The sequence below is a fragment of the Ceraceosorus guamensis genome (genome assembly GCF_003144195.1).
Source record: "Ceraceosorus guamensis strain MCA 4658 unplaced genomic scaffold IE81scaffold_130, whole genome shotgun sequence".
Classification (NCBI taxonomy): Eukaryota; Fungi; Basidiomycota; class Exobasidiomycetes; order Ceraceosorales; family Ceraceosoraceae; genus Ceraceosorus; species Ceraceosorus guamensis.
Genome location: NW_020290125.1, coordinates 15,861 through 30,000, shown reverse-complemented (window position 1 = coordinate 30,000; position 14,140 = coordinate 15,861). Strand labels below are relative to the sequence as shown.

At 55.2% G+C, this 14,140-nt stretch overlaps 5 protein-coding genes across 5 annotated transcripts; 2 read left to right on the top strand and 3 right to left on the bottom strand.

Moving 5' to 3' along the window:
• Positions 1–19: 19 nt before the first annotated feature.
• Positions 20–2,547, bottom strand: IE81DRAFT_326712 (glutathione synthase). Its single transcript, XM_025514895.1, has 3 exons — positions 2,096–2,547; positions 1,810–1,973; positions 20–1,627 (listed from the first exon to the last, which is right to left on the bottom strand). The coding sequence occupies exons 1-3, from the start codon at positions 2,465–2,467 to the stop codon at positions 328–330; spliced, it is 1,836 nt and encodes a 611-aa protein (XP_025366441.1). The 5' UTR covers positions 2,468–2,547; the 3' UTR covers positions 20–327.
• Positions 2,548–3,132: 585 nt separating this feature from the next.
• IE81DRAFT_350317 (hypothetical protein) lies at positions 3,133–4,267 on the top strand (the record flags this gene model as incomplete). Its single annotated transcript, XM_025516514.1, has 3 exons — positions 3,133–3,423; positions 3,613–3,701; positions 3,808–4,267. 3 exons carry the CDS (start codon positions 3,133–3,135, stop codon positions 4,265–4,267), a joined length of 840 nt encoding a protein of 279 aa, XP_025366440.1.
• A 183-nt stretch (positions 4,268–4,450) lies between these two features.
• Positions 4,451–5,537, bottom strand: IE81DRAFT_343452 (hypothetical protein). The gene is made up of 2 exons (XM_025515740.1): positions 5,146–5,537; positions 4,451–5,028 (listed from the first exon to the last, which is right to left on the bottom strand). The coding sequence occupies exons 1-2, from the start codon at positions 5,390–5,392 to the stop codon at positions 4,481–4,483; spliced, it is 795 nt and encodes a 264-aa protein (XP_025366439.1). The 5' UTR covers positions 5,393–5,537; the 3' UTR covers positions 4,451–4,480.
• A 738-nt stretch (positions 5,538–6,275) lies between these two features.
• IE81DRAFT_39573 (hypothetical protein) lies at positions 6,276–10,556 on the bottom strand. The gene is made up of 3 exons (XM_025517302.1): positions 9,818–10,556; positions 9,338–9,740; positions 6,276–9,227 (listed from the first exon to the last, which is right to left on the bottom strand). Exons 1-3 carry the CDS (start codon positions 10,405–10,407, stop codon positions 6,612–6,614), a joined length of 3,609 nt encoding a protein of 1,202 aa, XP_025366438.1. The 5' UTR covers positions 10,408–10,556; the 3' UTR covers positions 6,276–6,611.
• Positions 10,557–12,313: 1,757 nt separating this feature from the next.
• On the top strand, positions 12,314–13,733 carry IE81DRAFT_39513 (hypothetical protein). Its single transcript, XM_025517301.1, has 3 exons — positions 12,314–12,934; positions 13,034–13,157; positions 13,239–13,733. Exons 1-3 carry the CDS (start codon positions 12,428–12,430, stop codon positions 13,523–13,525), a joined length of 918 nt encoding a protein of 305 aa, XP_025366437.1. The 5' UTR covers positions 12,314–12,427; the 3' UTR covers positions 13,526–13,733.
• Positions 13,734–14,140: the final 407 nt, after the last annotated feature.

The following is a 14,140-nucleotide window of genomic DNA, read 5'->3' as shown; positions in this document are numbered from 1 at the left end:
CCCCCCCCCCCTACTTGTGCTCTCCTCCTCCTCCCCGTACTTCCGCCCATACCGTGACTGCACTCGCGCTTTACGCATCACTTTTGGACTTTACTTCGCACATCCCCCTCCACCTCTATCCCTCTCAAATACTTGGGGGGCGCCAAACGCATCCCCCTTTTCTTTTGGCGCAAGCCTTTCCTCGGCCTTGAAGATTTTCAGAATGATCGTCAAAACAATCGAAGGCGTCAAACTTTTCCAATTTGACATTTTCGAGCGCCCCCCCCCTCCCTCGCCCCCGTCTATTTGCTCATGGGGCAAGAATGTGCTTCGATTGTGTGTGCGGGATTAGATGAGCAGCGGACTATCGATGACGCTGAATCCGACGGCCACACCGCCCTCATCCGATTCTCTCGCCTTGGTCCTGATCAAATGACCCCGATTCTGCATGTACAAGATATCCGCGCTGCTGCTACTGCTGTTCTTGCTCGTGTCCCTATCCATGTCCTCTTGCGTCATCCTCGCACTCTGTCCCTCTTCTGCCTGTTCCGCCGCCGCCGCCGCCGTTGCCGCCGCAGCAGCAGCAGCAGCTGCATCCAAGCTTTTCGATATTTGCGCGCGTGCGGCAGAGCGAGATCGAGAGCGGAAAAGGACCGAAGCGTACGTTCCCAATTCGCTGACCGTATCTTCTGCCACTACAGCTCCACCCTTCGTGCCACTCCGGTTCGCCTCGCCGCTTTCTTCATCCCTAGTGCCGCCGGGTGGTGCTCTCAACATCCAGCTCCTCGCGCCTCTTGGAGTCTGTATGAGTTCCATGAGGACATACGCCGCAGGATTGAGGCCATCTTTCAAAGCTTTGGGTATATCATCTCTATAGATATTGTTCCCTCCTCCTTCCCTCATCGGTTTAAGCACGAACCGGTGCGATTCTTCTCTCGCCAATCTTAGCGCTTCCAATTCGAATTCGGTAGAGACGGCGTCATCAGTCTGTTCAAAGTTCCACATTCCCATAAACGTGCTTCGAAGCTCTTCGATCCTCGCAGAGGCAAGATCCGGCAAGAACCTCTCCACTGCTCCTTTTTCGCACAGAGCTTGTTGTACGCGCTTGGCGCCCGCCATCTGCAACGCCACAGTAGGACACTTGATAGCCCTGCTCTTTTCCAACCTTGATCGCACTGCCCAAGCTTTCTCCTCGTCTCCCGTCGAGTCGACATAATCATCGGGAGAATAACCAGCTCGGTAGTAGACTACGGAAATTTGAGCTTCTTTGGTTCGTTCGGCGTCGGAGATGGGCCGATCGAGCAGGTCGGCTTGTAGAACGTGCAGAGCGCCCAACGAGTCTATCCTTGCTTCGGTCGACAGTTCCTCAAATGTCCGACGCACAACCCTGATGCCGTGAGCTCGAGCTAGTTCCCACTCGATAAAACGTTGATCGAACACGTTTCTTTCGCCTTCTTGCACCACGAACAGGATGCTTGTCTGAGCGCGCTGCGATGAGGAGGTGGAGGAGACTGAGCTTGATAGCTGAGACTGGGACAGGTAGAGACGATGCGCTTCCGCTAGGCCGCCTGCCAGAGTGGAGAGTGCTTCGTTGGGAGGTATGGTAGCGCTTGCGGGAAAGAGATCGGGATGCTGCCATTGCGCGTGTCTGTATTGCGGTTTCAGGCCACCAAGCGAACTTTCATTTAGCCAAAAGTGATCTCGCAAGCAGCTCTGCCTGTCGCCATCCCCCCCCCCCCCCCCCCCCCCCCCCCCCCCCCCCCCCCCCCCCCCCAGTCCACTCGTATATCCCGTCAGTCGCAATCGTAATCAGAAGGCAGCTTCACTCACGCATGCAATCTGCTGACGACGCCCGCCAAAGGTCCAAAGCTAGCGCTTATCGTGTTGAATTCCACCTGCTTCAGTTCCAACTTTGACACGTCTACCTGGTCCTGCGCCGACGTAGCTGCGGGATCATGCAGCAGATAGTCTGATCGAAATAAGCCGAGATGAAGCTGCCGAGTGTATGCATACACGGGTCGAACAAGGCGAGTGGGCAAAAGAAGAAGCCGGTAGCGGACGCGGCTACGATCAGCGTGGCACAAGAAGCCTGAACAGCTGCCGAGAAGCGACGTACCTGGTCCCGCTCCTCGCTCTCATCCCACACACTCCAAAGTCTCTGTGCAAAAGTATCAAACTCCTTGCTCTTGTACAATACGCTTTTGAGCCATTCCTGATCACTCGCAACCCGCGCATAAAGCGTCGAATAATCCTTCATCAACCTCTGAGCTTTGTTGAACAAATGTCGAGGGAAAAGGACGGGCAAGAGCGAATGAGGAGCGTGAATGGTGGATGTTGTGCTCGGAGCGGAAGTTGAAGCTCGACTTGACGCCGATGAGACGGGTCGGTATTGCAAGTTGTGAGAAAAGGCATAGTCTTGAGAATCGAGAGAGAGCGTGGCGATACCTTGCTCTGAGAGGCGCGGTGGGTAATGGGGAAGCGAGACCATCCTTAGCGCGGAGCGTGGCTATCTGCTCGAGCGTCAGGTTGTGGTGTGGTGTTGGTTTTGGTGTTGGTGTTGAAGCAGGTGGTGACAGCAGCTGCTTGATTTTCCGTCTCACACTCACGACTCATCAGCAGACTCTTGACCTGTAGCTCGTGACGGACGGTCTTGCACGCGTCACGCACCTGACCTGCACCTGCTGCATGCCCCGCCATCTCGATCGCGTCAGAGCACGTGACCTCTCTCTCCCACCTTTGAACGAGAGCATGCATGCACAGGCGGCACTCACTACTGACTCATAGCACCATCGAGACGCGGAAGATCAAGGTCATGTCAGCCTCGGGTTTGACGTCTAGTCCTGATCCCAACACCATCACAGCCAACAGATTGACTTGAGCGCAGCTCACACAGACCCATCATCAAAAGCCAAGCCTCGAAGATGAGAAGAGTCTCACCGAGGTGAAAAGAGGCCCCTCTGTCTGATCCTTCTGCTGATCATTCAGCGTGTGAATGCGGGACTCTCGAGAGCACCATCAAGCATGAATGCGCACACCTACGTACCTACTCGACAAGACAAGAGGAAGAGCAAGACCAGCGAGGATCTTGCAATCTCCGCACGTCGCGATCGAGCTGTTAGCCAGGATTCGTGAGGGACCATAGGTTCTGCGAACATGACTACCGACGCACCAGGTCTATCTGCCATGAGTGTCGAGCGTGCTCCCTCTCTCGCTCCAGAGATTTGCAATAGCGCAGCATCTCAGACAGATCCAGCCGCATCACTCAATCAGCTCGACTCGACAACTGACCGCCGAGCAACAGCCAAATCTGCCCTCGCGCCTTTTGCCTTGCGATCCCAAGACGGAGATTCAGCTTCGATCCGCGCTTCCAATCGACAGTCGAGAACAATTCAGAATCTTACAGACGATGAATTGCAGGATTTGAGAGCTGTTCAGAGGACCTTTGTGAGTGTTCATGTACTCACTTTCAGATGCAGGCGGGGAAAGTGCGTTTGAAGAGTTCGATGTTGGGATGGGGAAAATGGTGCAGGTGTTAGCTAGATGCGCGGCTACCTCGATCATGACCAGTTTCGAGCCTCCTCTCATCGACAATGCGTCGCCTTCCTCCACCATCTCATCTTGCGGCTCGCACAGGACGGAGCTTACATGCGCACAGCACTAGGAGAACTAGTTTTCGCGCTCGTCATCTTGCGTCTCTTCCAGACACGCTTCTACTACGTCGGGTAAGTCACCTCTGACAGTCTCCGAGACGGACCTGTCTTGTCACACGCGCACGTCCGGTCAGAGACTTCATGCTCACCCACGACGACGTCTGGCGATTACCTACAGCGTGGCGTACACCACACTAGCGCTCATCTTTGTAGGCGCTGCAGCTTACAGATTCAACTTGGCACTTCAGAATGAGAAGTGCGACAACGTAGAGATGGGCAGCAGTTCCTTCTCGCAGTTCGCAGGAGCTGGATGCCCACGCGCTGAAACGACGAGCAATGCGAGAGACGTATCAGATCCTTCAAGTAGCACGGCTACGATTACGCCAGCAAGACCCGCGATGGAGGATAGATTCCCACCTACGCCTTCGCTCGAACGCTCCCAATCTTTTGCTGGTCTCCAGATTCCTGATCAGACGGCAGGAGGGAGCAGAACGGTGAATGCAGCTAGGACACGTGGAGACGCTCCTCTCGTCCTCTCGCCCATTTTTAGAACGGCAGGAGGCGTAGTCGCTTTCGTCACCGTTCTAGTACTCGCCATCTACGTTGCCCTCTTTTCTCTCATTCTGGACATGTCGTGACGAGCATCGCTGGATCGAGGATGCTGTGCGACATGCGATTTCATCATGGTGCAACACGACATGCGCAAGGGAGTCGCTTCTCTGATTGCCCTGCCTGATCGCCTGCGTTGAACTTCACATCTATTGGGTATACCGGTCGAGGACGATCTATACATAGGCACCAACAAGCACAGGCGGAACCAGCTTCCACCGAGAGTCCCACGCGCGCACGTTCTACGACACAGCCTTGGCGCAGGGCGAATCGACCTCCAGCGCAAAGCCCGAGTCGTTCTTGACAAGAGAGTGGGGACGGGGAGCACGGCGCTCCGCACGGCTGCACGACGTGCTTCTGCCCTCTCTGCTATCTCCAATGTCATGCACCACCGTAGGCGTCCTTCTTGGCTCACGCGAAGAAATTCGGTCCCTGCTACAATCCATAGTGAAATTCGAGTGGAGCGCAGGCGCAATTTCTCCACGCTTGTGCTGCTGCTCTTCCTCCTCCTCCTCTTCTCCTTCTTCAACAATCAGCAAATTCGCGTCTTTTTCGATGCTCGCAACTCTCAACGATTGCTCTTGCTGTTCGTTGCAGCTCGAAAGGAGATGCTCGTCATGCTCTTCAGCCACCGGCAGTCTGCTTGCGAACGTCGGGCAAAGTCCCGCGCCTAGGACGCATCTCTGTAGGAAAGAAGGAGCTGCTGCACTGCGGCAGATCCATTGTAGAAACATGCGACTGAAATCGTGCTCCTCGAAAATTTCGATCTGATCCATGAAATCCCAGCTCACTGCGAATGTTAAGTGTGTGTGAGCGTGTGCGAGCGTGTGTGTGTGAGAGAGGCTTTGCAGGGGTGAGAGCGTCGATGAGAGGAAATGGGGACGCGCAACGAGGTGGCGGCACTCACCTTGTGTGAACTCGCAGACTATCCAGTCCCTCGCTTTGCATCTAGGAGCAAGGCACAGCAAGATTACAAGCGGTGCAGCGACCAGAGAGCAAGAGAGGAAGCCTGCGCTGGCGCATAAGATGCGTTGAGCGGCATCGAGGGAGAGGAGGAGAGTCTTTGTGTGCAGGGGAAGCGAAGAACGACGAGGTACGTCTTTGTAGAGCGATTTGCCATTGGACTTCGAATGAACAGAGAGAGGTTGCGACATGATTGGCTTTGGATCTGCTTCGCTTTTCGATCGCCCGTTTTTTTTTTTTGCTTTGAATCCAAAGGTCGAGCTGATCTGCTGTGGCTTTTGTGATGAGTGAAGCAAGTCGATGGTGTGAGCAAGCGAGATCAAGCAAGTGCTTGGATGAGTCGAGTATGTGAAGGTGATCCCATCTCAAAGCAGTCGAGTGGATCTGGGAGACAAGATCGGCGCCAAGCAATCAGAGGCGATCCACTCGAATCCCCTTGCACCGCATCCGTCCGGCTTATCTTTTGTGCTGCCCGCGGGTCGTGTCGTGTGACCCTCGACACCGCCCTTCGATCACGCTTGTCGGACGCGCCCAAACGCCAATCAGAATCCTTACGTCTCGATCACAAAATGAATAGCAGAGGCGCGCATTCAGAATTGGGGAGCCAAAAATTTGACCATGCCCCCCAGTTCATCTTAAGCAAGCGCCCCCACCTTGATTGTTCAATTGTGGATTGAAAATGATAAACAGTCCATTGATCAGGTCAGGTACTCATCAGGGGCTTGCACGCCACTTCAATCACCATCCACTCTACACATCCTTCAGCCGTGACTCGCACTCGCACTCGCTCTGTCCGAACGTACAGTACCCGCTTGTGCAGCGCTCACGATAAGCAGCAAGCCTGCAGGGTCGCACGCATCGCTAAGACGCCGGCCTGCCTGCCCGCCTGCCGATAAGGAAATCTACGCGTTATCGCGCGCGCCCAACGCCTGACTGACTGACGCGTCCAAACGTGTTTTGAGCCGCGGAATTACCTTTATTGCGGCATGCATGCAGCTCTCAAGGACCTCTGCTGCAGGAGGCTACTGTAGCTATAGTCAGCCAGCACACGCATGTGTGATAGCCATCATCACCCTTTGGCAATCGTCGAGTAGGTGGCATGTGTTCAGTCAGAGTGTGAGTCACGAGGAAGGCATGGGTACAAGCAAAGTAGGGTCCGCAGCGGGCCATCAGGTCCAGGCCGGCATTCTTGAGGGAGTGGGTCTGCAGCGTTCGTTGGCATTTGAAAGCACGATAACCGATGCAAGCCAAGCAGCGCGACATTCCTACTGCTGCTGCTGCGTGATGAAATGCACACGTGAAAAGGAGCACAAGAGGCGAGAACATTGGAAAGTAAAGATCCTTATTCTACAGCATGTGCGCCCCATCCTACCACGTGCGAGGTCTGTTGAGCCTCTTTCGTCCTGCTGATCAAAAGCCGCTCCTTCTACCCTTGGGCTTCTGCGAGGCGAGCCTTTGGGATCCGAACGGTTTGGGTGTCTGCGAAGCAATCCTTGACTGGCTGACACCAGGTACCTGAGACTGGGTCTGCGGCAACGATGGCGTTTGATTGGGCGATGGGGCTGCAGCAACTCCAGATGATGCACGTGCACTGAGCACAGGTGGAAGTTTGGCGCTCCAGCCTGATGAAGCAGGCAAAGGCTGTGTGGACGAATAAGGTGCGCTTTGCGCCACCGTTTCCGATCTCGCGTGTACTTGGGACTGTGGCAAAGCAGCGGGAACGCGCCTGCTCAAAGTATCCAGGCTAGATCTAGGTCCGATCGCATCTGATCTGAAAGGTACGCGATCCCAGTCCGTCGGTGCCATCGAAGCCGACGGCGCTGCGGAGCGTCTTCTTGACGAAGCGACAAATTCCGTCCCACTAGACAGACCAGCTTCCGCATCCGTCTCCTCTTCCCCGTCGATCGAAGCGTAAGGATTGCGCCATTCGTACTCGGCAGGATGCGTCCCTACTTCCCAATCTTGCAGAAGCAGACGAGCCGTAAGCGTCGTCGTACCTCCACCTTGTGCTGCTCTGGTCGAAGAGACGCGAGGCGTCAAGAAGGCGAATCGTACCGGCGGAGGTTCTGTAGATCCATTCCCGTGCGCCTGCCCAGCTTGTGTAGCATGTGCAAGTGCTTGCAAATCTCCTGCCTGCTCCCGCCTTCGCGTAGAGTCAGCTTGTCCGTGCTCCATTCTGGACATCATTTCCTCGATGCTCTGAGCGAGAGATGGTCTGCTGCCCAAAGCTCGGGCTTGCCCTGCCTCATCTTCCCATTGTCGTTGTAGCTCTTCCTGCAGGTCATGCGGCAGAGGCACCTGGACACGTTTGCTGCTGCCAACTTGACTTGCTGCCCAGAGGTCCAACGCAACTTGAGCAGCCGAAGTGCGGACGCTTTGCGAGACGGCGTCGACTCCTTTGACGTGTCCTTCAACATGGCGTCGTTGCGCGATCTCGTCCGCCACCTGGTTGATATGCTGAACAAGGTCAAACCTGGTCTGATCGTGGGACGAGGAGCCAGATGCATGAAGCGAGACGGACCTAGATCGGGATCTAGGTCCCGAGCCTGACCTTTCTCTCAGAAATCCCTCGTGCTCTCCAACCCTCCTCCTTTCCTTTGCCCGCTTCTTCTCCTCGATCAATCTCATTTCGGGGCAGAACAAATGTCCCAAAAGACCCGGCATGCTGGTGCAGGTCCACAAGTCCCTTTCGAAAGCATTGAAGAAAGCCGCAAGCTTTTGGCGACTTGCAAAGAGTCTTAGTTGAGCATGTCGAGATGTGATGGATGCGCCTCTGCTCGATTGCCCGTGATCGGGCCTTAGAAGGATGGCAGCATTGAGCGCCGAGGGGTCCAATGACGACTCGTCACGCATGAACACTGCCTCGACGGAGGCATCTTCCTCCACGTCCAAGCGAGTCGTGCGACTGTACACCTCGGCCATAGTGACCATACCTGCATCCAGAGGCAGATCTTGCAGTATCGTACAAGCCCTTTGCAACCGTTCAAACGTGGCGCCACTGTTGGACTTCCACAGCTTTCTTGCCCCCATTGGATACGTCTTGTTGGCTTCGCGGGCAGCCTTGTTCTGCGCTTCAACCAAAAGGGCTCTGAAAAGTGGGGAAAAGTCATAGATAGGTGTCGAGGTGCCGCTGGGAAGACCGCCCTCTCGGCGATCGGAAAGTCTGGATCGCGTGACGCCGTCCTGCAAGTCTATCGGTAGTTCGAGGTGTGAGCTCGATGTCAACGCGAGCAAGTCTTTCTCAAAGGCCTGCGGCGAAGCGGCTGAGTCTGCCTCGCTTTTGTCCGAGCTGGAGATCTCGCATGCGCTCATTCCATCCTCCTCTTGCGCATGGCTATCTTCGGCGCGAGAGCGACCATTGCTTCCGGGCTCGATTCGCACCTCGCTCGCAGTATTGTCATGTAGGCCTTCGCTGTACCCACGTGCGTATACCGCGCCATCCCGATCGAGCTGCACACAGAGTACGCTCCCCACCCTGTCCGCGAACGATTTTCCTTCCTCAGGCCGTCTCTCGTGCACGTTGGCATTCTCATCTTCTTCCATGTCCACACGCTGTACACGCGCATCGTCTTGCTGGGTCCAAGGCTTGCCCAACGTCGAAGTGCGCACAAACAGCGGCACGTATCGAGATCTAGCTTCTGCGCGCTTAAGGCACGATTCCAAAAACGTCGGCATGCCCGTCGTGCTAGCTCTGATCCAATCATCCGGAGATGCACCCGGCACCATTTCTTCCCTCGCATCATATACTTGCAGATATCGATCCCTCTGAGAACTCAGTACGGCGCTGATCCCGCCGCGACGTTGATCCGGCATAGCTCCCAGCGTCAAGCTGGCATCTTCTCCACGATGGTGAGCCCAATCTAGCAGTGCGACGTCGGATCGCCTGGTATCGTACAGTCTCACGCTTTGCGTCGTGCTGGCCCATAAAAGAGGCCTATCACTCTCTGCCAAGACAGAAGTGAATTGCTCTGTGCGCACAACGAGATGCTGAGGTTGAGCTGTGGCTAGAAGAGTACGGGTCGGGCTCTAAGATGCACCAAAGAATGGTTTTGTGCATGCCGCAGAACAAAGAGTGCAAGGGTTGTAAGCAAAAGGACAGAGTATCGCCTAACGCAGATCCTCTGCATCTTACTCACACGCCAATCGACGCTCTCGATCTCGTATCGACTAGCAACGATAGCCTGATCCTCAATCACGCGACGATGCTTTCCAGCAGGCTCCTCCCCTAAACTCTGCTCATACTCCTCGTCCGCTCCTCTCTCCTCATCATCCGCCTCCTCACCCGACCGCAGCGTGCCCAAGTCTGCTGTGGACGAGATCGACGAGCTTTCACTTTTCCAACATACCCTGTACCACGTATCGTCCTTTCTCCGCACGGTGCTCCAGGGCATCCGTCTGGGCAAAGTAGAGTGCGATCTGGATCTGGATCTCGATGGCGATCTATCTGAGCGAATCTCGGGATTGCCAGAATGACGTAGCGGCGCATCTACTCTGCTCGTAAAGTCGAGCGATACATCCGGTCTCCTAGGTCTGCGTAGTCTGCATGCCAAGCAGTGGGGCGCGCAATGCGTGAATCAGTCTCTCTGCTCCAACCATAGTGATCCATACAGACTCACGAGGCCGCGTCACCCAATTTCAGCAATCCCACATCGCCCCGCTCATCCACAAGCAGTGCCTTTTCCTTGATCGAAGGATGAAAATGCACATCCACCACATTGTACCTCGAATGTATGAGCAACGGACGATCGACTACGGATCTGGTTCCCAACGCATAATCCATGACGTGCTGTTGCGTATCCAAGCCCAGTCCTAATCCCAAGTTGGCAAGGGATGGCGAAGCGTTCTCCATCCTCGACACGTATCCATTCTCGCTCGCGCTTGCGCTCGTGCTTCGGGAAGAGACAAAAGCGGTTCTGAAAAGGACCCATTCTGCGCATCCCGCTTCCCTCTCTTGTCGTGTGGGCTTGACGATGCTGACGAATAGACAACCTAGTCTTGTTCGAATCGCCAATGAAGGACCTTTATTGTCCGTTTGACTCAAGAGCGGTGGCGAGGCGCATGTTTCCAGACTCAGGATCGGATGAGGCGAAATGTAGCTGGGCAGACGAGGTGGTATGTGGGACGAGCGGTTGGAGGAGCTTGACCTGGCCGGCGAGCGCAGCGTGGAAATGTCTGTTGCAAAGATAGAGTGAAAATGTGGTGGCATAAGCTACACGTGGCGGGCATCTCTGACCCCGGCTCGCATTCCAATTCCTCTAATCTGAGGCATTGCGACTTTACATGCCAGCATTTTGCCCTTTCTAGCTACCCTCTTGCGCCCTGTGTCCTTGCACACCTCGAACTCGCAAGCGCTCGCAAAGGAACTCACACAGCTCTCTCGCTTCCGCACCCACAGAGCAGATCAGCCAATCGCAATCGACTTCCTCCCCGAAAGCAATTTTCTTCCTTTCATGCGCTCCGAGTGGCGCTCTGACCAAACAGACTCCCCTCGCTTGTTCCGCTTGGTCATCCTGACGCAGATCAGGAGCAGAGTACTGTTGGATCAGATCGTACGGCACCAGGGAGACTGCGGGATCGGTGAGAAGGGCATTACCTGTGAGGCAATGGGTTTTCGAAGAAGCGGGAATGGATGGAAGAAGACAGAGCGGATACGTGCGGGCTGATAGTCGTCGAGCGCTCGATGATTTCCGATCTGGCGCATCGCCTTCCTCGCTGGCCCACCTTCGCGCAAAACGGAAGGAGGAACGCGTAGGATGAGCATCGAGCGAATGGGCCGCGTCGAACATGTTGCGAGATTCAGAAGAACTCATTCGTGCCGAATGCTCGCTTAAAGAGTCGGAAGTGGAGTGCGATTTCGAGGCCGAGCTGCAGCCAGAGCCGGACCCGTCGTCAGAGTCTGGCTCGTTTGTGCGCATCGACGCAGGTCCATCAGCATTCCCAGTCTCACTTGCAAAGTGCCGGCTTGTGCGCCTTCTCTTGCTCTTCGTGCGGTCTGGGCTGGATCTGACATGCTGACTGTCCTTCCTAACCAGCTCGGGGACTAGCCACACAGAGCCTTCGTAGCCATAGTCTATGTGCAGAGCGTTCGACATTTTCGAAACGTCGACTCAACAGTCATTAGCAGACTGCGCCGAGCATGGATGGGTGATGAATCTACGCGGCTTGGAACAGGATGCCGTGTTGATCTAGATGGGAAAGGGGATGAGGCGTAAGCGTTGGGATTGGACAAAAGGACGCTACAATGATGCTCACGAGCTAGATGCTATGACCGAGCATTTCTTCGTCGCGGCGACCCTTGCTGGGACCGCTCCGAGCGGAGTTCGAGCCGCAGATCCGTACACACATCCACTTTCACTGAGGCTGGGAATGAAAGGGAAAGCAGGGTTGAAGGAGGCAGGGCATCAACATTCGATTCAGCAGGCTACATGCTGCTTGCTGTCTTCTGCATCAAGAACCTCGGGTCTTGACATCGCGGATCTTGAATCACGTGTTTGTACACCGTTGTCCACTCAACTATTCGTGATTCACGTGACGAGTGGCTTAATTGATTTTTGACGTTTTGTCGCGCGCGACGGCAAGGGACGCGACGCGCGGGTCGAGGCGCGAGGGTTGAAGTGGCGAACTCAAAAGACTCACTGCTGCACGGCGATGCAACGTTTACGCTTGTTGGAGTCGAGAGTCGAGAGTCAAAAGTGTACAGTCCAGTCGTCCAATCGTCTTCTTGAAGGGTCTCATTCACGATTCCCCATTCCCTGCCGTCCATCGACAAGCTTGGCGAGCGAGATTGCTCGCAAAGGGCACGTTCGTGATTGTCATCGTCTCGGCGCCCCTCGTCATTGCGAGTGCACGTCGAATCAAGCCCCACTGGAGGAGAAGGCAAGTTGGGACTATCAGCTTCCAACTTCTTTTCCCCAAGTCGATTTCGAGTCTGTCTTCATTCTCCTACGTCAAAAAGGCCACAAGCTGCCTCATTCTTCCCTCCCTTCATGTGAGCTAGCAAGGGCGGCGGCGGGGCAAGTCAGCGACCCGATCAAGCTCACCTCTGACATCAAACACGCTCACGTAAACCATCGCGCTCTCTCTCTCTCTCTCTCTCTCTATCTCTCTCTCTCTCTCTCTCTCTCTCACTCTCTCTGAAGTTGGTCAACACTCGTGACTCGCCGCTTATCTGGCGCAGACCGATCGGCCTTCTTGGCACGAAAACCCACCGACAGAATAGGGAAGAAATGTCGCGCATGATGTCTTCCCCACTTCCTCACCAGAGAAGCGCGCCCATCCCACCCAACCCATTCTCGTCTCCCTTGGCCGATGCCAGCACTTCCTCCCTCGCCCATCCCTTGATCGGACTGAGGGAGAGTCCTAGCTCATCTATCCGAGCTAAACCTTCTTCAAGAGCTCGAGCTCGAGCTCGAGCAAATCCCGGTCGATCGCCCTTTGCGTATTCAAAGAATGAGCGCGAGCGCCCGATCGACGCAGCGCAAGTGGACGCGTCGCCTGGACAAAGCAGGAACATGTTCAGACAGAGGTTCAGGGAAAGATGCGAGGATGCCATGAAGCGGGACAAAAGTCGAGCTCTGGATAGAGCCAGACGAAAATCATCGACGATTCTTGCGGGGAGGGGGAATGCGCAGAGCGAAGAGGAAGAGGAAGATGGTAGCAGAGCTTCGGCGCTCTTTTTCAGCGATGAGATTTTGGGTAGTGAGGATGAGGAGCAGGATAAGATAGACGACGAGGTGAGCGTCGGGATGTATTCTCTTGTCTTTTTCAGCCATCGAAGAAGGCGGCATGCTGACAAGTTTCCCACTTTTACTCATTGGCTATGACACGCTCAGCTCTTGCGCCGAAGAATGTTGGCAGAGTACAAGCGCATGCTTAGAGCTCAGGAGCGTTCTGGTCAAGATGAGCTAGGCTGGTTGGACGCGGACATGGTGGCATGGCTGCACGACGAGTCTATCAGTGAGTCCAGCAAGCTTTCTTGACCATGCACGCGTTTCCATTTGCTCACATTTCCTTCTCATCCCTCCTCGCCATCGACAGACGATCAAGCGCGGATGATCGAGTCTCAACCACAACCTCCAGCAGGAATGGAAGATGAAGAAGCGTATTGGGCTAGTCTATACGAACAATCTCTCGAAGAAGCATCTCGAGGCAAGGGTAGCTCGAATCTAGCTGGACAAGTGGATAGTCATGCTCCTTTGACGTCGTACTCTGAGGAGGAGGAGGAGGAGGACGAAGCGTTTTGGGAGCAGGTCTGGAATTTAGCACGCGCAGACGAGATGAATGAGCAAACACCTTTGGAAGAGATGGACATGGACTTGTCTTGAGACTGGGCCGATCTACCGTTCCAACCTTTTCAATCACAAGGCACTCCGAACGGACGAACGCAGCGATTCGATTCTCTTCGGGGCCAAAACCCAACCTCTGCCTCAGGCTTCTCCCAAGTCTAGCGTGACAGGACTCGTAGCTGGACTCATCGCAGTGCACGACCCACCTCCGACATACCTGCAGTCTCTTCGTACGTGAACAGAACGAACACGAATGGAATGCCAACAAGCAGCGCGCCAACGCGCGCACGGAAGGTTCAAAATTCTACTAGCTTGACAAAGCCTAAGGGTGCGGTTCAGTCTACGTAGCAAGCCAACTTCGTTCTAGCACACCGCACTGCGCAGCTTCTGGTGCACCCAAGCAGCGTTCCGCATCCCATCGTCGCTCATCTTCTCTGGACCATGAAGCTCGCACATGCAATTCGAGCCCCTGCTTGCAGGTCAAGTCGATGAGGAACAAGGCCGCGCAAGGAATTCAGCATGGATCCGGATCCGGATGCGGACCCGGACCGGACCCGGACCGCCTTGTCGCTTCGAGGTGGGTGCGAGGTGTACAGAAGCTCCTCGAATCGACACGTCGGATGCAGACGCTTGCGTCTTGCCAGCGCGTCGTGC